The sequence below is a fragment of the Rhamphochromis sp. 'chilingali' genome, assembly GCF_963969265.1.
Source record: "Rhamphochromis sp. 'chilingali' genome assembly, chromosome: 21".
Taxonomy (NCBI): domain Eukaryota; kingdom Metazoa; phylum Chordata; class Actinopteri; order Cichliformes; family Cichlidae; genus Rhamphochromis; species Rhamphochromis sp. 'chilingali'.
In genome coordinates this window covers 3,004,537-3,030,539 of record NC_137949.1, presented here as the reverse complement: position 1 = coordinate 3,030,539, position 26,003 = coordinate 3,004,537, and the positions used below count along the sequence as shown (strand labels likewise).

Here is a 26,003-nt window from a genome sequence, read left to right as displayed (position 1 = left end):
TACGCGGTCTTGGATGTGTCAAAATCTGATCACGATGAGTGTTTAGCAGACCCACTGATTTGTGAGCAATGACACGGCCCAGAAATGTTACTTCTGGTCGGACCAACTGCAACTTTTCTTTACTGACCTTGAAACCGCACTCAGCGAGTCTCTTCAGTATGGTAAGTGAAGCTGCCGTGCATGCCGAAGCAGACGGAGCTGCAATGAGCAAATCATCAACATATTGCACTAGTGAACACCCCTCTGGGAGATGGCATGGCGATAAAGCTTCTTTCAACACTTGGTTGAAAATGCCAGGGGAAAGTGCAAACCCTTGTGGCAACCTTGTGTATCTGTACTGTTGTCCCCCATATGTGAATGAAAAAATGTCCCTCAGAGACTCATGCAATGGGAGACAGAAAAATGCATTCGCTAAATCAATACATGTAAACCACTTCTGGTCTGGTGTTAATGCCGTCAAGGCTGTGTATGGGTTTGGGACTGGCACCGTGTCAGTACGTAAAATGGCATTGATGGCTCTTAAGTCATGTGCCATTCTGTACTTTCCTGTCCCATGCTTCTCTACTGGCAAAATAGGAGTATTCCAGTAGGATTGAGAGGGCTCAAGCACCCCTACTTTCAATAGCCCCTCAATGGTTTCTGCAATTCCCTCCTCAGCTTCTCTCTTTTGCCTATACTGTGGTTTCCAAATTGGCGTTTCAGACTTCAGCTGGAACAAAACAGGCGAACACGTGGCCTGGCCCACATCCGTAGGCCCTGCTGACCACAAAGTGTCAGGAAGAGTCGCAAGTGCGGCAACTGCATCCGCATGGTCTGTTCTTTCTCTCCCATGAATTCTTGAGATTTGTTGATGCTCCAACATCACTGTGTCCTCTGATTGACAAGTGATACGATAAATTTTGCATTTTGGCGAGTACCAAACGTCTGGAATCTGAGTAGCTTGCCAGCCAGGTTCCTCGAGGGCTCTTTTGACCATCGTCCCCAGCTCCTTCGCCTGATGACTCTCATGGACCGCCAATGTTATATGGGGCACTGAATCAGGTCCCATTTTGAACCAAGGCCGTTGTTCGTCGGTTAATTTTACTGCTGCCGCGACACCCTCCGGACCGACATAGATGTTTTGAGAACACACATTCCAAGTCTGGCCTTCAAGGTCAGACTGGAACAGGTCCCTGTAAATTTCATCATCATTTCTATCATAATAGAGGGTGACATGGAACGGATCCCTGGGGGGAGAGAAGACTGCCAAGGCCATAATCCAAGGTTTCCACAACTGATATTGTCTTAGTATGCCTTCTTCCACCACACGACCCCAATAGATGTCAGCGGTCGTTTGTTCACAGTCTTTCAGCAAGTACTGGTTCTTTGAAAATGTCCCCAGGCACGGAAACTCTTTTCCTCCTGGAAGTGTCACTGTTAGTCCATCAGCTGAACACATGATGGTGGCCCCCAATTTAATGAGCAGATCCCTGCCCATCAAGTTCACAGGCACATGGGGAGACACCACATAGCTGTGCTTCAATGTCTGTTTTCCCAGCACCGTCAGGGCTGGATTGGTTGTTGGCAGCGTCATTGGTACCCCAGAAAACCCAACAACACTGACCACATGGTTGGAAAGTGTGGCACTGTTTGGTTTTTGTTTCAGTGTTGAATAGGTAGCCCCAGTGTCCACAAGGAAGGTCATTTCATCTCCTTCCACACTCATTGACAACATAGGATCTGCCACCCCCATGTTGTCTGGTCTCTGTGGGTCCCGTCAGTACAGCTCCTCCTCTCCGCCCCAGTATCCCAGGGGATACTGAGCCGCTGGCGCCATGCCTGGGTTTGGAGCTTGATGTCCCCTTGTCTGGCCCACTCTGCCTCGAAAAGTTCCCTGTGCCTGGGGTGATGATGAATAAGCTGTTTCTGGTAGCCATGGCGTAGGACAATTACGAGCCCAATGTCCTCGTCCTCCACACCTTCGGCATACATTCGGGTCCAGCATAGGTCCCCCCAGACCACGGCCCCTTGGTCCACCTCCCCTTTGGGATCCACCACGTCCCCTCAGCGACCTAGTAGCCCCCCAATTCCCCGCGGGTCTTCCTTGCCTTGGGAATTCATTGGCGGGCCATCGGTCATCAGGGTACAGAACCGGATTCAAATCTGGCCAATCAGGCCCCGGATTGCCCGGTGGCTGCGCCACCAGCATCTTCTTAGGTCCATCTTTGGTTTCCTTTTTCTTTTCATTTAGTTTTTCTCTCGCCTCTGCCAATTTCAATTTCACTAACTGCCCTTGCGCCTCCTCCAGCTCCTGTTTTTTCTTGTTGACCTCGTCTTTCTCCAGCTCAAGTCGATGTATAATGTGCCTCTCCCATTTTGCTGAATCCGCCACCGCAAAATCAGGATTCTTTTGTAAATCTGTTCTTACTCGTTCTGGGAGACCTGCTAATACTGCAGATCGGAACCACGCCCTTGGTTCACCATTCTGCCCAGGATGTTCACCAGTTTGAAGAATCCACTGTTCTTTTGCATGCTCCATAAACTCTCTAGGGGAATGTTCTGGGGTCCAAACAATCCTAGGTGTAGTGCCCATGTTATGAGTCGGATACTTCTCACGCACTGCGTCAGAGAGAGCATTTCGCACCCTTGCATAGGGGACGTCGTTTGGTTGGCATACAGTTCTTGCTATCTCTTCTACATCTGCGAGGCCTCCTCCTCTGAAGGTCCTCCCACCGATAGCTCGGAAATCTCCCAGGGCCAATTCCTCTCCTTCTGTAAGACTTCCTAGTCTCCTCAACCAAGCGGCTCCTCCCTCCGTGATTGGGGGCAGCTGCTTCACCAGAGCCTCAAGATCTCTGATATTGTAGGGGTGGTAGACTGGTTCACCCCTTCCACCCGTCAATAAAGGCATTGTGAGGGATAATTCCTCCTCTGCGTCACACTGCCCTTCTTCAGTTGGCAATGCAACAGTCTTCCTCTGGTTCTTCTCAAAGATGGACGGTCTTTTATCTCTTGGTTCCTCCAGAACCCTCCCAGAGCGAAGGATCGTCCTTCCTGTGGGAGTCTGAAACTTTGGGGCAAATCCTCCCCTTTGCAGGTTTGACACTTCTCTGGATTTTCGTGTGTTGCTTTCTACTGAGGCCGCCAAGTCCTTTTCCAAGGCATAAAGTGTTTGTGCTACGCTACGTGGTGTTGCTACGCCTTCCTCCTCCAATTTTCTCAAGAGGCGTTCCAGCTGTATCACGGCCTCCCGATTGTCAGATTCTTTTCCAAAAACGTGGCCTTGCCACTGTTCTTTCTCAGAATCATCAACCGTTGACCTCTGATTAGTTTTTCGGGTCGCCTTTGATGGCGCCTTCTGATACTGCATTGAAGGTGAGTCTTCCTCTGAAGTCCAGGCCTCCTGGGATGGATTTTCCTGGCTGGGCTGTTGCAATGTCACCTGTCCGGTACTTGTAGACGCCACAGGTTGAGCTTCTTCTGTAGCTCTATCTGGGCTAAAAAGAGAGGGAGGAATCAAGATCAACCCCCGTGTAGTAATTCCTTGTGATGTCCCAGCAACTGGGTGCGGCTGACTTACCTCTGATGCAGCTGCGGCTGATTGAGACTGCATTGCTTTCTGTGCAGGTGCCCCTGATTGTGGCTGCACTACTCCTGTGTCTGCCTCCACTGTGGCTGGAGCAGATGTCGATGGTGGAGGATTCTCCTGCAAGTTGACAATTCCACCTGTCACTTTTCCTGTTTTTCCTTCGGGCCCCCACATAGTACCACCCTCCAGGGCCACCACTGGACAAATATAAGGTGGGGGTGGGCCACTCAGGAAGTCCTTCAGGCTGGGATATAGCTTTCCCTCAGCCTCAGCTTCCTTTTTTAAGGCTGGCTGGATGTCGTTCACTTCCTCTTGCATCCAGTGGGAAACACCTTGGGAGATAATCATAAGCTTACAATACTTACTTTGTTTTTCCATCATAAGTTTCTTTTCAGCCTTTATTTTTCTCCCCTGGAAACGTCCTAAAGATTCCTCTTCAAGCTCCTTGATTCTCTCTTCACATTTCTCCCCTTGTCGTTGAAAGAGGGAGTGCAGAGGGATTCTGTCCTCCAATGTCTTCTGTTGATTTTCACATAATTCCTTCACTTCTTTTTCTAAATCCTGACACTGACGAGCAATCTCTTTTGAAGACGTCCCTTCAGTCATTTTAATGGCTTTCTTCAATTCCTGTATTTGCTCCTTCAGTGGCTTGTATCTCTTTCCCCCTCCAGGGGTCGCCTTTTCCTCTTCAGCCATTTTGCTTTTTGACCTCACTTACCTTACCAAAATGGCCGGTCTTAGGCTCCTCCCCTAGGGGTTGCCTCGTTGTATTTTCCTTTCGGCAGTCAGAATCTCACAAGCTGGTCAAGCCGAACTTCCGCTAGGCTCCAGCCTGAGAGAGAGAGACCGCCCACAGACACACACACACACACACACCCTCTAATCCTCCTTTCAAGCTCAAAGCTTGACAAACGTCTAATATAACAGTTTTAAGCACGCAAAGCCAGCGAAAATTCACTCTCACATTCACTTCCCTGACAACTACAAAGTTTTCACATACACGAATAATCCAAACAATCTACCATGCACCGTTTTCCCTCCTTATACGAGAGACTCAACCAACTTTTAAAAGCTTTATTTACACAACATCAAATAGAGCACAGATCTCTGCCTTTTCCAGGTAGAGAAAGAAATACGACCCAACTAAAAATCTCCCAACAATCACCCAAAGTTCTCAAATCTTGTCAAGATATTTATCCCCGCACTCCTACCTTACTGGAGTTTTACACAAGGGCTCATTACTCATGGAATTCTATTAAACCATAATCACATTAGGAAATCACCAACACAAGACTACAAGGTTTAGTTTATTTAATATACTGAAATCTTTCAACCATACTTCTGAGACCCCCCTTCACCTAACGAAAAGAAGCTCAGAAGGACAGAAAGGGAGAAATAGGGCCGCAGCTGTACACACACACACTCCGCTCGTACTCGCGCGCGTGTGCCCGCTACTGCGCAGCACCACACTACCCCTCCCCTCTCCTTCAGGAGAGATACACACACACTCTCTGTTCTCTGAGAGCGAGAGAAGAGAAAGGCGTTTTCGTTTTTTCACACTCTGAATCCACACAGAAAAAATTCAACAACACAAGACAGTTTATACAATTTACACTTTTAAATGCACAGACACACGAGTAATTTATATACAGTATACACACGGGCCCCATAGACGTCATATACCAGAAGAGGTTACTCCTAACTTTTTTGACTAATTTAAAAGCACCTATAGCCCAGGCCTCGCCTTGCTGGTCAATACACACCTCGGGAACGCCCTCCCGATAGTGCTCAAATTCCTAAGAAAACACCATATGCCAGAACAACTTTATCTCACTTCTCTATTTCTCTGCTGGTGTTGCTAAATTTTTGACTAATTTAAAAGCATCTTTCAGCCCAGAGCCTCGCTCTTGCTGATCAATTACCCGTCTCAAGTACGCCGCCTTGAAAACGGCCTCATTACTAACGCTAGATAATTTAAAACCACACCCCGCCGGACACCTGGAACTCCACCAGCTGCGTGAAAGGCAATGAAATCCTGGCTCACGCTTTTGGCTATACTTAAAGTTGACAGGCAGCTGACGTTTTTATGGGAAGCGGCCGGTCCGCGACTCTATCTGTCAATCTGGCGCAGTAAAAGAAACGGTCTCCCTTCGACCGTTTCGGTTTATTCGGGGCGCCCGAATCCCCCTGGCAACCAACCAAGCAAATAGCCTAACGGTGCGTCCACTGTCAGGTGTCGCCGCCACAGCGCTGAGCTGAACTACGCCCTTAGGGGCCACGCCCCAGTCCTAAATTAAATTTACTTATTTTAAAAGCCTCACTGTGGGTACCCTGCCCTCCAGTTTAATTACCTGAGACCCAAAACCGCGTTTTTGCTACTCAATCAAAACCAAATTATCCCTACACTACCGATTGACTGGCTGGCATCCCAGTCAACCCACAGATAAACCTCTTAAACCGTATTTATTTGTTTCCACACACCTTAAACCGTATTAACTTAAACACATAACTTCTTAACTCAAAATTCACCCCCAAAATGAACAACAATGAATTTAGTCAGACTACTATGCCCTATTTTAAAACTAATTAGTCAAGATCACTATGGACCAACGCCAGAAGCCCAGACTGAGTGAATATTATTTAATTAAATTTAGTTTTAACTTCCAATATAGCGCCTTTGGATAAAAATCAACAGGTGGCACTCACCTTTTCTTATGTCGCCTGGCGTCACTCAGATAGGCTGCTGGCCTTCGCCCCCTTTGTCACCTTCCACGACGAGCTGCAGGTTGCAACTCCTCCCCACCCGGAGTTTCGGCACCAGGAATTGTTAAGGTTCGTTCGAGTTAGGGAAGAGAAGAAAGCAAGCCCAAGTCGAAGTAGGTGTCAAAAATAGTGATCTTTATTACACACTTTGCGCACTTAGTGTGGGAAAAGACAATTTGCAATCGAATCCTCTCGTCAACTGAAGCATCAGTCTCCTTATATTGCCTTTATGACATCACAGTTGGATCTTTACTGGAAATGATCTCAAATGATAACAATTCCCCGCCTATCCCAAAGTTTTCCCTTATATAGACATCAACTGCTACTCTTAAGAGAAAAACAAGTGTGTATTACATTGTGCATTTTGTGAAAGTGTATTTTATCAGACAAACTGTCCTCAGATGACCCTCCTATTATTACTAAGTGTGTAGGTGAACGTGCATGTAAGTAGAGGCCGGCGTACGTGCAGAACTACACGCAGGCCTGCCAGGGCCCAACAGGACTCGTGGATCTGTATGGTGTGACTGCTCTGCTCTAACGTGCAACAACTTTATATAAACAGTCAGTGTGCATTAATATAAACAGTCAGTGTGCATTAATATTTGCTCACAATAACACAGATGTAATTAACAGATTCTACTGTCAACAGATTCAACAATGGTAAATGATTAATCAATGATAACTGATTGTGAGAATACAAAATAAAATATCTCCTGATCACAAAACATTATGGGTTCGTGGAGTCAGACGTGGATCAAGTAGACACAGTGTGTAAACTTTGCTATGGTGTCATAGCTGCACCACAGAGCAACACTACAAAGTTCACTAAACATAGATGTTTACATTTTTCATTTATTTTTTATATTGCAAACATTTGCACTGTTATCAGTATTTGCACACTATTTTATATTATTTTTTAAAGTCATTATTCAATACATTGTTATTGTTAACCCTTTAAATCCCTGTAGAACTGGAGCCGCATAAGCTAGCGCAATAATTTGTTTTGCATATGAAACCGGAGGAGTTGTACTTACATCTTATGCCATCAGCTTGTCCTCGGTCCCGGTTTCCTTCCACATAAAGCTTTGCAAAAATTGCATAAAAAGCGCTTGCAGGAACAAAAACATAATATTCCAGAAACACTCTTTGCCGATCCGATCAGCTGTTCGTAACACTTCCCACAGTGAAACAGACGTCAGCGCGAACTGTCGCATGTTCGCCATTTCCTGTCCGAAACCGGAAGTGACGTCATTTTCGTGGAAAATGTAGTTTTTTACTTGTAGGCCTTAAAAGACTATACTGGTGCTTTTATAAGTCATGTTTGACTTTTCTGAATAGTTTCTGGGATGCTTAGAACTCGAATTGCACTGCTGGAAATAGTTTATTTTGATGCACCTGCTGTTTTCTTTGCAAATTTGCATCATAGGATTGTTTTTTGTTTTTCCTGCAGTATATAAAAATTGCTGTATCTCCAAAATAAAACTATGAAGAAACTCAAAATAAATTTCCTGTTGTTGTAAACTATTTTTTTGCAACTTTTTTGTATTTAAAGTTTTGAGGGATAAGCCTCTTAAATTTCTCCAAGTAGAAATATATGTAAAAAAAACAAAAACGATTTTCAATTTTTTTGCAGTTTATTGCACTTTTTTGCAATTAATGTAGTTACTATGGACTTAATGCATACATATTATTAAAATATGGGCTATAACAGTTGTATTGATGTATAGCAACTTGAAATGCTCCCAAAAATGGCACTACAGCATATAAAAAAATAATATAAGCTCTGGCGGACTTGGTTCTATGGTAGGTCTTAAAGGGTTAAATAAATATCGTCAAATAATCGAGATCTCAATTTCAGTGAAAATAATCGTGATTATCATTTTTGCCATAATCGAGCAGCCCTAATTTGTATGTTAATTAGTGCACTATTAGGTAACCCTGCAAATGCAGCATCAGGCTAATATACATTTTCCTGCCAGCTGACCCAGTAATACTACTATTACTAATAATAATACTAATAATAATAATAAAAATAAATATATAAATAAATAAATAAACAATAATTCTAAAGGCTGACAATACAATGACCTGAAACCTAAACTATACAGAAGCTTAAGCACACTTTAATTGATTAAAATACATCAGAATTTTGGTTTACAGCGCTTGTATAAAGCTACGTTCTTCATGGAAGGCAACAATTTAACAAGAAGCACATTTTGTTACAGTTCATAGTTAACATGTGCCTTTAACAGGCCATCAGTAAGTTCTGGCATGAAATGAAAAATGCAGCTATGAGTAACATTTATATTTGGATGATCTTCTCTACTTTGCCAATCATTCATCATCTCCTTATAGAGTCATCTCTTCTCCTTCTATAAACCCTCTGCTAAAGGAAGCATTAAAGCTCCTTTTTCAGTATTTGGAGAATGTCAATAGCCTTTTTCATGGCCACCACACACGCGTTACTTCACCTTCCCGAGAGAAACAGACTATTTGAACAAAACTTCTGATGACGAGAAAGGCATTAAAAGCAGTGGACGACTATTTCATTTGCTTTTGGAATTGAGAGCAATGATAAGAATTTCATTTTCAGAGTGAAATGTTGCTTCAGACGAGTGATTTTTGGAACCTTACGGGACTGAAAAACTTAAATGAGGCAATTGAATGAAATAATATGAACAGACAGCGTTTCCTGACATTGACGGACTAACTCATATTTAAAGGGTTTACACTTTACAGTGTGACTCTTCATGTGAACTGAAATTAAATAAGCAAATACAATACAATACAGTCTAACTTTCAGCATACTTGGACAACTATGTACCAGTAAGGATGAGAAAATTTTTGAGGAATGCAAAGAGCGACATGGCTTTGGACCTGGCCTTCAAACCAGCCAGATCTCTGATTGAGCACTGAGAGTGCGACAGGCCAGATGCCAAACAGGATACAGACAATCTATTCCAAGTGCTGTCCATGCCCATACAGGTCACAGCTGTTTTGTCAGCTTAGAAAGATATAGTCATAGAAGACGAGTCAAATTATAGGCAGGTGGATTTATGGTGTGGCTGGTTAATAAATGTCTAACCCAAAGTCTGGCGGGTGAAAAAACTCACCCCAAACTGGTCTGACTGGCTTTTTTTGGCGAGAATGTCAGGCTGTAGACCATCAGCTGTCATCAGTCTGCCTTTGACACTGGACAACTTTGAGCACATCAGCTTGTAGGTGTCAGTGAAGTCCTTGGTTCTTGAAATGAATGCCTGTGAGAAGGAAAATGTCATTAAGTGTGTTCTTATCATTTATCCCAGTCAACTTAAAGTCTAACAGTATTTTGTCAACCAGACGTCTTCATTCTTTGAAGATGAGTTTTCATTTCATTCACCTAACCATAACCTAATTGTAACCCTGACACTAAAACCACATTTTGAGTCTCAAAAATGCCTTCAAAGTCGTGTAAACTACCAAGTTTTGGTCCCCATGAAGATGTTAATACCCGTCCCCACACACACACACACACACACACACACACACACACACACACACACACACACTTTATTGAATGAGCCATAGTATGAACACAACATTGAGTACTAAGTCCAAGATTTGACACTACAGCAAGTGCTTTTACAGTGCTTTTAGTATCTACTTTGATAATTACACCAGATCCTGCATGTACTTACTAGAATGCATTCATGCACACTTTAGTAAATGCATCTGATGATTTCAGTTTCTAAACTGTGACAGCTCACATGTGTTGCACAAAATCTAATGAGTGACGTTGTTGTTACACTGCAGTAAATAAGATTGGTATGGGCAAAGCGAGACAGAAGGGCATTCACCAAGACAATCTTGTCTGTTCACTGACACGAACTAATTACAAAACAGTTGCCAGGTTACTTATCGTTCCATAGTCTGATATCAAAAGGCAAACCCGTGATTGTTATGTAGCCTCTGAAAATATTTACTGATTTGATAGTCACATTCTCTTTTAGACTGTCTCTTGGACAACTCCGCCCTCTTTTCTCATCGCTCTCTGTATGCATTTCTTGTCAAACATGACCTGTTAATGATTTCAGGATCAGTTTAAAAGTCCAAAAGGTTTGTCTTGGTCTTTTCTTTAAGCCTGAGGGATACGGTAAAGCTTTGAATAGACTGACACTCAAACCTAAGACAAAACAAAGCTCAGTGGACGACGCCAACACGCGCATACCTGTAGCCTGCTCTTCCTCTGCTGCAGCTGAACATGCAACAGTTCTCTGTTCCTCATGGCAGTGCTCAGTTCGCTCTGCAGTCCATCAGACCTCTCAGGACCAAACACAGAGTCTAGCAGGTCCCCTTTCACTTCCAGTAGACTGAAGCGCTCCTGCAGCTGGACACTTTCCTTCAGGAGACACTAGCGCAGAGAGTAGAAAAGAACATATTCACACGTCTCATTCCTGAACGTTTTAGTCAGCACCCTGGACAGATTGCCAGTCTGTCACAGGGCAATTTAGAATCATCGATTAACCTAACCCAACTAATTGCACATGTTTGGACCATGGGAAGAAGCCGGAGTACCTGGAGAGAACCCACTCAAACTCCATGTGCAAATCTTACATAGAGTTGCATAGATGCACATAGATGGTGGAGTCAAACTGAGGACCTTTTTGCTGTGAGGCCACTATGCTGCCCAGCTAGCATTATACAACTTCTCAAAGTCCACATATTTACATGAACATTCAAATGAAACTCTAAAAATTATTTCTATGCAGACTTTCACACAGAACTTTTCACTGAGAATTTTGACTGTCCTACAGTGCAGACTGAGTTACGCAACTCAAAACTTTCCAAAGTGAAGAAAGCTAACCAGTTATGATACAATTATCTTATGAATACAAACAAGCACATCAGGATAACCAAAGTGCAGCAGACAATAGAATCGTATCTTCCCACCGAGGTCTTTGTAGAATGTAGAACGAACTGGGTTGAAACCTTTCTATGTGAGTGTTCATGTTCTCCCTGTGCCTGCATGCCTTTTCTCCATTTGTGCTCAGTTTTTCCCTACAGTCTGAAGACATGCATGTCAGTAGGGCTGGGCAATATCATACCGTTCACGGTAATACCGGTGTAATTTTGGGCAACGATAGGAAAATGACATATCGCGATAGAATATGGGTAAAACGCGCATGCGCAGTGCCTTTGTTTACAGACGCACATGCCGGCAACGCAGAATGAGAAGAGTGAAAGTGGATCGTTGAATGAAACAGATGAACCAGAACTGGTTTGTAAAAATGCTGCAACTTCAGTGGTGTGGAACTGGTTTAGCTTTCGTCCGTCAGATACACAACAAAGCACTATTTTTGGTAGAGCATGCTAGCGGGCCGTCGTTATTACACACGGTTAAAATCAATCCTTTGATTTTTCTGAAAGTCGACAGCGCCCCTTATAATCCCGTGTGCCTTATGTATGAACTCTGGTTGTGTTTACTGACCTCGAAACGATTTTATGTACACGGCGCTCGAAAATCTGTCAAATGTTTCAGTACGACTTTGCTAAGCTACGAAGCTGCACCGCTTGATGGATTGTTGGAGCATTACGGCTATCGTAGGCAGGAGCCTCGCGGAGTGATACGTACTGTGCTTCAACATAATATTACCGTATTGTGTGTGTATCACCTCTTTTTAAGTTTTGTGGATATTATACATGGTTATGCTGAGGATATGTCGGCCAGTTTCCACTGGAAATGCCTTTTGGTTAAACTGTCAGCGAGGAATTTGCATTTGCACTGTTACATTTTTATATAACTTTAATGCACATAAAAAACAGCTGCTTGTTTAAGTGAAAATACATTGATTTTTTTTTTTGTTTTGCACTAATAAAGTTGTGGAGTTGTAAAGCATTTTGTCTCGTGTCAATTATATCGTCAGTTATATCGTTATCGCAAATTTTCAAATGTATATCGTGATAAATATTTTTGGTCACATCGCCCTGCTCTACATGTCAGGTTAAAGAGCTGATTCTAAATTGGTAGCAGGTGTTGATAGCAAGTTTTGAAAGCCCATCTGACCTCCCAACCTGTATGATTGTGTCTGCTCCGTTTGTGTTAAGCTAGTATGAAAGTTTTTCTTGGTTGCACCAAACAATTCAAATTGCAGGGGTTAACATACACAAATTTACAAAGGTGAGGAATTTTTCTATATGAGCAAAAAGTCCTTCTAAAGATAATGCATTTGTTTTACCTCAATCTTCTGGACTAACATGGCAACATGGGAGAAGTCTGTGACCTCAGCAGAAGTTTCCAACACCTGAGAAACCGTATCTTTCCATTGGTCGTAGACCAGTAGCGGGTCTTGGAGGATGTTTCTCAGTCCCAACTCGGACTCTGAACACAGTCTAGTTGCTCGACATTTCACACTGAAACACAGCACATATGTACAAATGTACAACTACAATTTGAAAAGAAGTTTCCCAGAAGCCCTAAGGTGTTATGATTTATCCTTACAGTAAATAAACAGAGTCAGATTTTGCAGCTAATAAGTTCCACATTCCTGCTGGTAGTTCCATATTTCTCCCTAGATGGAGAGCTACTGCTGGTGACACATCAGTGAAGATACACTACCAGTCACAGACACAGCTTTTAATTTAATAGGAAGACAGGAAATTTCACAAATGAACCCTGACAAGGCACAGTGGTGAAGTAAAAACTATTTCAGGTGACTACATCATGAAGCTCAGTGAGAGAAGGCCGAGGATTTGCAGAGCTGTCAACAAAGAAAAGGGTGGATACTTTAAGGTATCTGAAATATAAGACATATATAAAGTTTTTATCCATTTTTTCTTTGCTACATAACTCCATATATGCTTCATATATATTATATTTGCCTTCAGTATGTATCTACAATGTAGAAAAGTAGTAAAAACATTAAATGAGAAGGTGTGTCCTAATTTTTGACTGGTAGTGTATGTCATGCAAATGTGTTTGAAAAAGGTGCTTCGACTTGTGAAAATTTCGACTTACCAAAGACCCTCTGGAACGAATTAATTTCGTAAGTCAGGGTTCCACTGTATAACTAAACACAGCATTTATAATGTAACACACCCACATTTATAAAGTGTGTGCATTCTTCAGATTATTATATTATATTTTCAACAGATTTATTATAGCACATACATTTTCACTTTTAACATTCTCATTTAGATAACAACAGTAATCTAAGGAAAGTAAAATGATTAATTTTACTAAATGATTAGTCATCATGGGGCCTTATTTTTAGTTTTGTTTTGGGGTTTCAAAAAACTCCCACACAAACACAAACACAAGCTCCCTAGCACATACCTTTGATGTTCTTTAACAACAGCCAAGACATCATGAGAAAGGTGACGCGAGTCCTCTGAGAACCTGAAGAGCTCCCTGAGCTGAGCCTTGAGCAGTTCCACCTGGGATTCTTCCCCTGCTAAAGTATTCCTCACACCCTGAAACACACAACAGAATATAAACAGTACAAGAGGAGTACAAGTAGCAACTCACACAAAAAGTAACAACCCCAACGCTCACTGAGCTATTATATAATCCTGCACTCTAATCAATCCCAGGGTTAATTAAAGGCCATCCACTTCCTAGTTCTAACTCCTAGCTGAAATACAAAATACTAAAAACGTACAACTTACAGACTGAGTACCCTGAATTACTGATACAAGGCAGGATACATTAATGGTTTCATGTTGTTTACACCAAATTCTGACACTACCATCTGAATGTTGTAGCAGATTTAGAGCTTAATGAGACTACCCAATATTTTACTGTCTAATATTGGTGAGCCTGTGTGAACTGTAGCTTCAGCCTCCTGTTCTTAGATGACAGGGGTTGCAGCTGGTGTGGTCTTCGACAGCTGCAGCCTATCTGCATGAAGGTTGGACGTGCTGTTTTCTACTGCCTTCAAGGATTCTAGCGATTCTTGTCTGAAGTCAACAAGACATTTTCACCCAGAGAACAGCCACTTACTGGATATTTTCTCTTTTAAACACCATTCTCTGAAAACTCTAGAGATAGCTGCGTGTGTTTGCTTGTCGAGCAGTTGCTCTTGACTTTCAACTCTTGTCCCTAGTGTGGTGTCACACAGGCAATATGGTTCAATAAACAGCACTATGTAAAGGCTTTGACTCATTCTCATTTCTTTATATCTCTGTGGATACACAAAGGAAACACAGCATTTCCAAGGGTCAAAAATGGAGTGAGAATTATCATCAAGAAATTCAAAGAAAACCACAGAGTGCAGAACAAGCCTGGCAGAGGTAAGATGCAAGAAACAAAAGTAATCAGAGACATATATACAGACCTTACCTTAACATGAGTAAATGACCTAGCCAAGTTGGGAATTGTAATATCAAAGAAAACAACCCCTAGAGCATTGCACAGGAATGGACTCCAAGGCTGCAAACTAAGAAAAATTCCACTTCTGCAGAAGAGACTGTGGGGATGAACAGAAGAGTATTTGACCAGCATAATATAATCTGCAGTATGATCATTGCTTTAACAATGTAACAGATAGCTTTAAGATGGCCTTAAGATGTTTATGATGATGTTAACTTTGTATTTCAGGTGCAGTTATAACTATTTTATACATATTGCATATCTGTGCTTATTTGAGTTGATGTTCAGGTTCTTTAAAGGTCGTAAGCCTCACTGACGTGACTGTTCAGGTGATACATGCTGAGGGAAAACTAGAACATAGAAGGAATTGCAATACATGCTTACAAAACACTTATATCAGGTCATTTTATATTAAGGTTTTAGTAGAGGTTCTTGATTAAAACATTTATTTAGTAGAAGACATACACATAGTCTCAGTGAGCCTCTGGTCTGGTAAAAGGTCAGAAGTGCGAGAGGTGACATCGAGGCTGAGTGAGGTCGTGACACACACACTTTAAATTAGACTTATTTAGAGGAGAGGTTAGTTATGTTTGGCTGTAACTGCAAAATTGTCTCGGTAAAAGAGGAACCGTTTCTTGGTGTCTCGGCAAGAAAGAGGAATAGGATAAGAACTGAAAGGTACACAGGAAGTGCCAGCCATGAAAATAGACGATGATGTTCTGTGTAAAAGGTCATTGTGGTGTTGATTTGACGTATGTATAAAATGTATCTGTGACGCATGAAGGGGCGTCAGTAAACAAACCCTGATGTTATAAAATAATTGTTTGTGCTTTAGTAAGTCGAAGATCAATTGCTGTTTTCAGTGATCTTCCCACGTGTGAATTAAAATCTTCGTTTGACTTCACCCGGCCGGACCAGTGTGGTTATTTTTCGATCACCTCTTGTACCCTTTCTCAACTTTTGAATCTTAACAAGACACTTTCAAAACAGACTGAAGTATGCTTAGAACAACCTGGAGAAAGATTATGCATACTGGAAGCATCCTTTGGTCAGATGAGACTAAACTAGAACTCTCTCTGGACAATGAGGCACTGTTTACGCTTGGATAAAGAAAGAAGAGGGATACAACCCAAACAACACTTTAACACTCCCTCCACAGTGGAAGGAGTGTTATGCTGAGGGGATGCAGCATACATAATACCTCCATAATAAAGTCCAAGGCTCATGCCAGAAGACCATCAACTCTGGAGCAGCGCGAGAGATTTGCTAAAAAAAAGAACGGGCTGAGTTTGCTCAGGAAGCATGTGTGACAGTTGCTGAAAAACACACAAAAAAATTACTCCAGGATGTTAATCAAAGCTCTTCTTTGTTGCTGTGTTTGGGATCACAGTCATGCTCAACAATAAAGTCCTGCCAATTAGACACTATTCAGATGCCGTGGTTGATGAAGATCTTGTGGTACTTTTTTGCATTTATAATTTCATCAATTTTACAAAGATGTCCAACTAACATCACAATTGCCAGTCTTGGTAGCCAGGGATCAAGTCCACCACGGTCTCCACTCCTGGCCGCCGTCCAACACACAATGCACCCTATCCCTATGGCGCCTGCAGGTGGTGGGCCAGCAGGAGGATGGGCCCATGTCCCCTTTTCGTGCTCTGCCCGGCCGGGCCTCTTGGACTAAGGGCCGGCTACCAGACGCTCACCCTTGGGTACCATCTCTGGGCCTGGCTCCAGGGCGGGGCCCCGGTAACCCTATCCTGGGCTGGATGAATTGTTCCCTCTATGGTTTTCTCATAAGGGTCTTCTGAATCGCTGTTTGTCTGGTCCCTCACCCAGGACCAATTTGCCATGGGAGACCATACCAGGGGGCAGAAGCCCCTGGACAACATAGCTCCTGGGATCCCTGTGACACACAAACCCCTCCACCACGATAAGGTAGCGATTCGCGGAGGGGCAAATCTGAGGCCGTGGTTCTCAGCCGGAAAAGGGTGGAGTGCCCACTCTGGGTCGGGGGCTAGTTCATGCCCCAAATGGAGGAGTTTAAGTATCTTGGGGTCTGTTACCATGGATTTCCAATGCAGTTTTCATATAATTTGGCATACCTGTGATTTTGTACCAGTCCCCTAACTTAAGTATGGCTCCTTGACTGCCACCCTTCCCCTGAGTCTGGGAATGAACTTGATCCTACTATCTTTTCTCCCGACCTTAAGAAAAAAACCCTCATAAGATTGCTTCAAGGTGAGACGATTATACAGATGAATACCCCAGATCGTCTGGCATTCCAGACACACCTAACAGAAGCCACTCCACAGGTACAGAGCTCGTCTGCAAAAAATAAATCTGGCTACGTCTCTAGGAACGCAGATAGAACTAATAATGTGACTGACACACCTCTCTGAGGAATCCGGTGTCTCAAACAAACATATCAGACAGTGGAGAATACCTCGAAATGGCAAGAAATTAAGTGAAAAGAGAAACTTGTCTATAAAATAAAATTTGCAATGTACTGTTTGGAAACATGTTGTTTGTGTTCAGGACTACCAAAAAAAACAAACAAAACTATCAGACTAACTATCATGACAATTTGGGAGTAAAGGCACATTCAAACAAAGAACCAGTTAAACTCTGGTGTTACTTTCTTTTAACAAAATGTTGACAAATGACAACTTTCAGCAAAGATGTGATAATTAACTAAACTAAAAACTACAACTAGATGTGATTTAGTCTTTGGTTTAGTCTGCTTCTCGGAACAACCAGAAGCATCTGACCAGCTGAAGTTAAAGTTCTGTTCTTAGTTTACTTATTTAAAAGTTCAGAAAGGTGCTAATCCATTTAGTGCCTTAAAAATGCCTATTGCCTTAATTGCCTTGTGACGGAGTCACCCCGTCCCGAGCCGCCGACAGCTGATCTGGGCGCATACACGCACCACCACCATTAGTTTTTACAATTACCGGGGCTGCGCGGCTTTTCGGCGACCGGGCAGATAAACAAAAAGGGGTGAGAGGTATAGTTTGAGCAGCGCAGAAGGTGGCCAACGTATTTTCCCACTTACCTTCCATAAAGCCGGTCGCGGAGACTCGCTATGATCGCCGAATTATACGGGGGTTATGCAAGCCGATGGTATGGGGTTCCGGGGTTTAAATAGTGGGTTCGCGCGCGCTTGAAGAGTCACGTGAACTGCATTATTCTTTTGGTTTGTTTGGTGTTATTGTGAAACACTGTAGGCTGCCGGGAAGTGGCCATAAATGTCTGTATATACATATATGTATTGTAGGACTACAGCAGGAAATAAGCTGAGGGGGAAAGACGGTTTGATAATAATAAAGAGATGACTATTACGCCTAGTGGGAGGGGCTATGGGGTATAAGAGAAGGCGGTCAGGGCCCACCTGTTGCTTTTGCTTTCTTTCCAGTGAGCTGTTACAGAGAGGGTAACATGCAGACTGTGTTTTGTATATAGATATTTGTTTGTGCTGACTTAAGTCAGTTCTATTTCTTTGTAAATAACTTTTTGTGCACCTGGGAGGCCGGCAAAATAAATAAATTATCCACACTGAATGCTTTCCGACTACGTCTGTATTTGTTCGGAGGAAGTTTAGGAGAAGGAGCCCACGACATATGGTGGCAGCAGTGGGATCGCTAGTCGGAAGAGGAAAACGTGCCTCCCAGTTAAGCGCACAGGGCTGCAGTCCCAGCAGCATGAGCTTCCGGCGGGGAAGACAGCAGAGGAGCTGGCATGGGACACAGTGCCGTCATCTTCTTCAGCAGAGGAGGAGGAGGTGGTTTCGGGCAGAATTGGTCCAGAATTGCCGACTGCTGCGACCGCAGCACGTGACCCAAATGGAGAGCTGATTGCGATGATGAGGGACTTCCTGGCGGGACAGCAAAGGAGAGAGGAGGTTTTTTTGGCAGAACTCAGGGGGCTGAGGACTGTTTCCCCTCCCAATGCTCAGCCGCATTCAGGTTTTGCTGGTCAGCAAAGTCCAGTCCAAGCACCAGCCGGAGCAAGCACCACAGCAGCAACGGCCACACCAAGCACGGCAACAGCAAGCAGCCCCAGAATGGTTCTGCCTACACCTGCACGTCAAAGAGGATACCGGGATCCCCCAGAGGAGGTTCCCTCTCGTCAGTCACAAGCAGTGACCAACAGCCTCGACCAGTCAGTCCCAGAGTGGATGCGATCTGCTGGGCCAAAAATTCCACCCTATCAGATGGGGGAAGACATTGAGAACTATTTGTTGCGTTTTGAGCGAGTTGCCAAAACCTGGAGATGGCCAGAGAGTGAATGGGCCTGTCGTCTAGTTCCACTGCTATCAGGGAAGGCGTTGGAGGCCTACACTTCAATGGATGAAGAAAGAGCCCATCGTTATGAAGATTTAAAAGCTGCGTTGCTAACCAAATTTGACATTTCCCCTGAGACGTATCGGCAGAGGTTTCGGTCCAATACTGTTCCACCTGGTGAGAGCCCCACAGAGACCTATTATCGCCTGAAGGGCCTCTATCGGCGCTGGATCCGACCAGAGCAGCATACGAAAGAAGAGATGGGAGAAGCTATCATCATGGAGCAGTTAATCCGCGTACTTCCAGGGGAGGTGAGGACCTGGGTGAGGGAGCATGAGCCAGCAGATGGACTGACCGCCGCTAAGCTGGTGTCACAGTACTTCAATGCGCGTAAAGGAGCACCACCTGCACGCTCATCTGGGACGCCACAGCGACCACCACTCCCATCATCGGGTCTTCTGAAGAGGGAGAGCAACCCAGAGCCACCCGGGAACCCCAAGGTATTCAACGTACGAGGGCCGGGTAAGGACTTTCTTTGTTATTATTGCCAGCAGCCAGGTCATAAAGCCTCGGTATGCCCTATCCGGAAGGCTAAAGTCACTGGTGCCTGCTATGCACCCCGGCTGGAAATGGAGCCCACAAGGGTCCAGCCAGTGGATGTGCAACGCTATAAAAAAGTGAAGGTCAATGGTCAGCAGGCTACTGCTTTGCTGGACACTGGTAGTTTTATGTCTTTAATTAAGCATAGTTTGGTACCAGTGAACAGTGTGGACTATAGCAGACAGGAAGAAGTTTTATGTGTGCATGGTGATAAACATCCATACCCAAAAGTGGAGGTAACAGTGACTATTAATGAACAGCCATACCTGTTATCAGTTGGGGTGGTCCAGAACTTGCCTGTAGAGGTTATTCTGGGGATGGACTTGCCTGTACTCATGGATTTGCTGCAAGAAAAAGAAGAACAGTGGACCGAGACTGATATGGGGGATAAGGGGAATGCTAAATTAAATGTGTCTGGCCCAGTGGTCACTAGAGCCCAGGCGAAGGCTGGATGCCAACCCTTGCCAGACTTTGACGGTAGTCTGTGCGAGGGTGGCACTAAGGGGCCAAGAAAATCCCGCCGCCAACGCCGCTTTGAAAAGCAGCTATGGTCAAAGGGGCCGGACACTAAGAACATGAAATGGGATGTGCCAGAAAATATCACTTTGTTGCAAAGGGAGGATGAAACATTGAAAGTTTTGTTTGCTAATGTGACTGAAGGGGGAACTGGGAAATGGGGAGGGAAAGAGAAGTTCATTGTTGACAAAAATGTGTTGTATGCAGTTGACGGTGACCACCAACGGCTTGTGATACCTTCTAGTTGTAGACCCCTCATTATGCACCTAGCACATACCCTCCCCTGGGCAGGTCATTTGGGTCGCCAAAAAACCTATATGCGAGTTAGCTCACGTTTCTTTTGGCCGTCAATGTACACAGACATACAGAAATATTGCCGTACATGCCCTATCTGCCAGAAAACATGTCCAGCTCGCAAGTCTGACAGGGCTCTGCTACAGCCACTTCCAGTCATCTCCACCCCCTTCCGTAGGATAGCTATGGACATTGTGGGTCCTCTGGTAAAAAGTAGTCGGGGTCATCAGTACATTTTGGTGGTGTGTGATTATGCGACTCGTTTCCCGGAAGCTTTCCCCCTGCGTACGCTCACGGCACCCAATGTTCTGCGTGCACTGGTACAGCTGTTCTCCCGGGTGGGGATACCAGATGAGATTTTGACTGACCAAGGGACTAACTTTACCTCTAGGTTGATGCAGCTCTTCCACAATCAGCTAGGCATCTCTGCCATCAGGACGTCACCTTACCATCCACAGACAGATGGGTTGGTGGAGAGGTTCAACCAAACTTTGAAGAGGATGTTGCAGAAGTTTGTGTCAGACACTGGGAAAGACTGGGACCAGTGGCTACCCTTCCTGCTGTTTGCGTACAGAGAAGTTCCCCAGGCTTCCACTGGTTTCTCACCATTCGAGCTACTCTATGGTTGGGATGTGCAGGGCCCGTTGGATCTCCTCCGGAAGGGTTGGGAGTCTCCTGCTTCTGCTGCAAATGAGAAAGGAGTGGTGCAATTTGTGCTGGAAATGAGAGATCGGTTAGGGAGATACCATGAAGAGGCCGAGGTCAACCTGCGAGACGCTCAACGAAGCCAGAAGACCTGGTATGACCAACAGGCCCGGCAACGTGAGTTTCAACCTGGTCAAAAGGTGTTGTTACTTCTCCCCTCAGCCAACAGTAAACTGCTGGCGAAATGGCAAGGGCCATACACAGTTCTTCGCAGAATGGGGCCAGTGACCTATGAGATTCATCATCCTGAAAAGAGAAAACAGAAGCAGACTTACCATGTGAATCTCCTGAAAGAATGGGAAGAGCGTCCCCACCAGGCCCCTGCGAAAGCTCTGATGGCAAGAGAAGTGCCAAGAGAAGGGAAGACCGAACCCGAGCAGGGAGCCGATCCGATGTTTCCGGTGTTGACTCATCTCCCCCTACAGCAGGCGGCGGAGCTACTCCAAATCCTTCGGGAGACTCCCTCTTTGTGTTCAGTTAACCCCGGCAGGACCACCCTTGTCGAACATGTGATACGCCTAAAGGAGGGACATCCCATCCGCCAACGGCCATACCGGATTCCACAACACTTGGTGGAGAAACTGCGACAGGAGGTGGAGAAGATGCTGGAGCTTGGGGTGATAGAGCCGTCCTGCTCAGAGTGGTGTAGCCCGGTGGTCATCATCTTCAAGAAGGATGGCTCCCTACGCATCTGCATTGATTTCCGGGAGCTAAATTCTATTTCAGAGTTTGATGCCTACCCCATGCCTCGAATCGAGGACTTGCTGGAGAAGATCGGAGCGGCCAGGTACATCACCACCTTGGATCTGTGTAAAGGGTACTGGCAAGTGCCACTGGAGGAGTCTTCTCGACCGTACACCGCCTTCAGGACCCCTGCCGGCCTGTTCCAGTTCACAGTGATGCCATTTGGCCTACATGGGGCACCGGCCACCTTTCAAAGGCTGATGGACAAATTACTACAGGGGTGTGACCCCTATAGTGCTGCCTACCTGGATGATGTAGTGATCTTCAGCAACACCTGGGAGGAGCATCTGCAGCACTTGTCCGAAGTCCTGGGAAGAATCCATAAGGCAGGATTGACCCTCAACCCCTCTAAATGTGAGTGGGCACGGCAGGAGACCCGCTACCTTGGCTACCAAGTGGGCAGAGGTGAGGTGCGCCCGCAGATGGATAAAGTGGACGCTATCCAGAACTGCCCTCGGCCTCGCACAAAAAAGGAAGTCCGGTCTTTCCTGGGGCTGGTTGGCTGGTACCGAAGATTTGTGCCCCAGTTTGCAACTATTGCGGCCCCTCTTACTGCATTGACCAGCAAAGACCAACGGAATCCTGTCATATGGACAGCGGAATGTGAACAAGCCTTCAACGGGCTGAAAACCTGCCTGTGTACGACTCCAGTTCTCAGGAGCCCCGACTTCAGGAAGAAGTTTCTGGTCCAGGTAGATGCCTCCAAAAGTGGCCTGGGAGCAGTGCTGGCCCAAGGGGACCCGGGAGATGAGCATCCGGTCCTATACCTGAGCCGCAAGCTGCTGCCACGGGAAACCAACTACTCAACGGTGGAGAAGGAGGCTTTGGCCATTAAGTGGGCACTGGAGAAACTCAGGTATTATTTACTTGGAAGAGAGTTTGAGCTGGAAACTGATCATCGAGCGCTCACCTGGATCCATTCCATGAAGGACCATAACAGCCGACTGACACGCTGGTACCTTTCACTGCAGCCTTTCAGATTCATCATCCGTCACACACCAGGCAAGCTCAATGTAGTGGCAGATTATCTCTCCAGGTTGCCGCACAACGCCAACCTCCGGGTGGAAGGGGATGATGTGACGGAGTCACCCCGTCCCGAGCCGCCGACAGCTGATCTGGGCGCATACACGCACCACCACCATTAGTTTTTACAATTACCGGGGCTGCGCGGCTTTTCGGCGACCGGGCAGATAAACAAAAAGGGGTGAGAGGTATAGTTTGAGCAGCGCAGAAGGTGGCCAACGTATTTTCCCACTTACCTTCCATAAAGCCGGTCGCGGAGACTCGCTATGATCGCCGAATTATACGGGGGTTATGCAAGCCGATGGTATGGGGTTCCGGGGTTTAAATAGTGGGTTCGCGCGCGCTTGAAGAGTCACGTGAACTGCATTATTCTTTTGGTTTGTTTGGTGTTATTGTGAAACACTGTAGGCTGCCGGGAAGTGGCCATAAATGTCTGTATATACATATATGTATTGTAGGACTACAGCAGGAAATAAGCTGAGGGGGAAAGACGGTTTGATAATAATAAAGAGATGACTATTACGCCTAGTGGGAGGGGCTATGGGGTATAAGAGAAGGCGGTCAGGGCCCACCTGTTGCTTTTGCTTTCTTTCCAGTGAGCTGTTACAGAGAGGGTAACATGCAGACTGTGTTTTGTATATAGATATTTGTTTGTGCTGACTTAAGTCAGTTCTATTTCTTTGTAAATAACTTTTTGTGCACCTGGGAGGCCGGCAAAATAAATAAATTATCCACACTGAATGCTTTCCGACTACGCCTGTATTTGTTCGGAGGAAGTTTAGGAGAAGGAGCCCGCGACATGCCTTTTGCAATAATAAAGCCTGGATAAAACGCAGACATGAATTGTTTTCTTGAGGTTAAGAGGTAAGAGAATGAACAGGTTAACAGAAATACTAACTCCAGTATAAAGCAGAGCTGGAGTGCATCTGAGATTCTTTCTGGAAAAGCAGCTGAACAGTCAAAGGGACTACAACAACAGCAACCTGGAATGTTAAAACACAAGACGCTAGGGAGGGGCTAAGTTACAGCTAGTTGGTAAGCAGTGACTGTCTGTTTCAGAATGATACTGTTCTCTCAGACAGGTACAACAAAATAAAAACAAAAACAGTCTGAAGTGATTCATCAGATATACTTGGATGGCTGTTAAAGTACCCTCTGACCTACTCAAAGTCTGGGATACAAAGCAAAAGCTAACAATGAGGCAGCTAACCATAAACATGGCAATTATAACTCAATATGTATGTAACAAACACATTTTTCATTTTTTATGACCCAATGTGTAGGTTTGTACACTGCTCTGTGCAACATCTGTTACCCTCAATCATACACTGGCCACTTAAACTGGAACCTAAACTGAGCTTTCTTTTTATTGTTTACATCAGGACATCCCAGACAGTATACAAATCGATCATCAGCACATTAAAAGAACCACAGTAACTTTGTTACAGAAACGGCAGGAAAAGGAGAGGTAGGACTTTCCTGTATTTATCTACATCTCCACTACCCTTTACACTATAACACTGCTGATATGGTTAATAACCCTACCGTGTATTTTGTCCACTGGCCAACCATTTGCTCTTCAGTGTGGTCAATGCGATCCCTGCAGTCCTGGGTCTCCTCCAGTTCCTGGTCCAGCCCTTTGAACAGCTCTCTGAGGCGGCCGATATCGTCTCCCAGCCGCTGGCACCGGGTCATGTACTGACTGTGAGTATCCAGGCTGGAGCGGAGGCCTTCATCTGCCTTGCAAAGACCCTCCCTCAGTCGCTGCCAGCCCAGCCTCAGTTCCTCTGCCTCTTCAACCACTTCTTCCACTCCCGCAGGAGAGGTGTTGGGCCTGAGGCTTTCCACCATGCCTTCAATATCCAGCAGGGCCTTCTCCTCACAGGCCACACTGTCATCCAGAGCCTGAAAAAGGTAAGAGACAAAACATTGCATGATGGCTGGTGCAAAGATATACGACAACCTACCAAGGTAACTCAAATTTTCAGACCTCACATTCAAAAATGTGCACCTCTTGACCTTTTTCAGGCCAGAAGCTTTGAATCATTCTGTAAAAGCCTAATTTTACAGAGTGATTGAACCAGCAACCAGCTCTCATCTGGAACAACAATCTAAAATCTAATCTAAGTTACCTCTAATCTAAGGTAAACATAGCAGCAGAATTGCTCTAGACGTGCACAATCAGTTAGGAAATCAGTTCAGTTTCAGGGTCTCACTTTTAATGCGTTGAGCTTTTCCTCAGCTATGTCATTCCTCCCCATCACTTCAGTCAGTTCCTTGGTTTTTGACAGCAGCCAGGACTGGAACCTCTGAACACAACCTTGGTATGTCTGGTGTTCCTCGCAGATCTTCTGAAGCAGTGAAAGACGTTCCTAGCACAGCGGGAGATATATCTCTAGGTAATTTTTAGCATTGCACTGTTCAAAACAAACGAACATCTTAAACCACATTTGGATGTCTGAGTGAGAAACCTGAATATGAATTTGTATTCTTCTGCGAGACCTTCTGCTGAAAAATAAAAGAGAAGAAAAATACTAACAAGCGTTTCCAAGTAAGAGAGGCTTCCAGGGAATATAATCTCATTAGAAAAACAAATAAAATAAAAAACACTTATTTAAATCAGACGTTTCCCATTTGTAGTTAAAAATACAGCACTGCAAGCAGACTGATCTGTTCAGCTTATAAAAGCAGTGTGTGGGAAAATGCGACTGACATTTTAAAGAGCTATTTGAAAAGGGAAAGAGGAAGAACACTGTGTGACTCAGGGAACAGCACAACAGCCTGCATGTGTTTGCTCTTACTGACTAATCCAACGTTGTCTTCACTAGTAAGGTAAATTATTCAGTCAGTAAACTTGCAGTCCCTGGATCAGATTACAGGTGCACAGAATAAATATCACCACATATCTTCATTGACATATTCATCCAGACTGCACCCTTCACACAGTCATGTCCCTTGAGAATATTTCAAATGTTTGACCAACTATTTGACCCACCAGTAGTCTGTGTGTAGGTGTTTGAATTTGTGCGTGAAGTGGTTGTCATCATTTCAGCTCAGGACGACTACATCTGTAGGTGTTTCTCAAGCTCCATGCTTCCTGATGCAGAGGAACTGGACTGCACTGGAGGCTTTACTTTTACGTCCACCAATCAACCACAAC

General features: G+C 44.7%; 1 protein-coding gene across 2 annotated transcripts in view; it reads right to left on the bottom strand.

The window, feature by feature from the left end:
• syne3 (spectrin repeat containing, nuclear envelope family member 3) overlaps nt 1-26,003 on the bottom strand; it is a 73,048-nt gene that overhangs the window by 29,939 nt on the left and 17,106 nt on the right. For both annotated transcript variants that reach the window (XM_080871184.1, XM_080871185.1), the window contains exons 5-10: nt 25,060-25,215; nt 24,389-24,748; nt 13,644-13,780; nt 12,547-12,721; nt 10,539-10,721; nt 9,445-9,588 (exon numbers count right to left, since the gene is read on the bottom strand). In XM_080871184.1, coding sequence (XP_080727310.1) covers nt 9,445-9,588; nt 10,539-10,721; nt 12,547-12,721; nt 13,644-13,780; nt 24,389-24,748; nt 25,060-25,215 — 1,155 coding nt within the window. The remainder of the gene's footprint in view (nt 1-9,444; nt 9,589-10,538; nt 10,722-12,546; nt 12,722-13,643; nt 13,781-24,388; nt 24,749-25,059; nt 25,216-26,003) is intronic.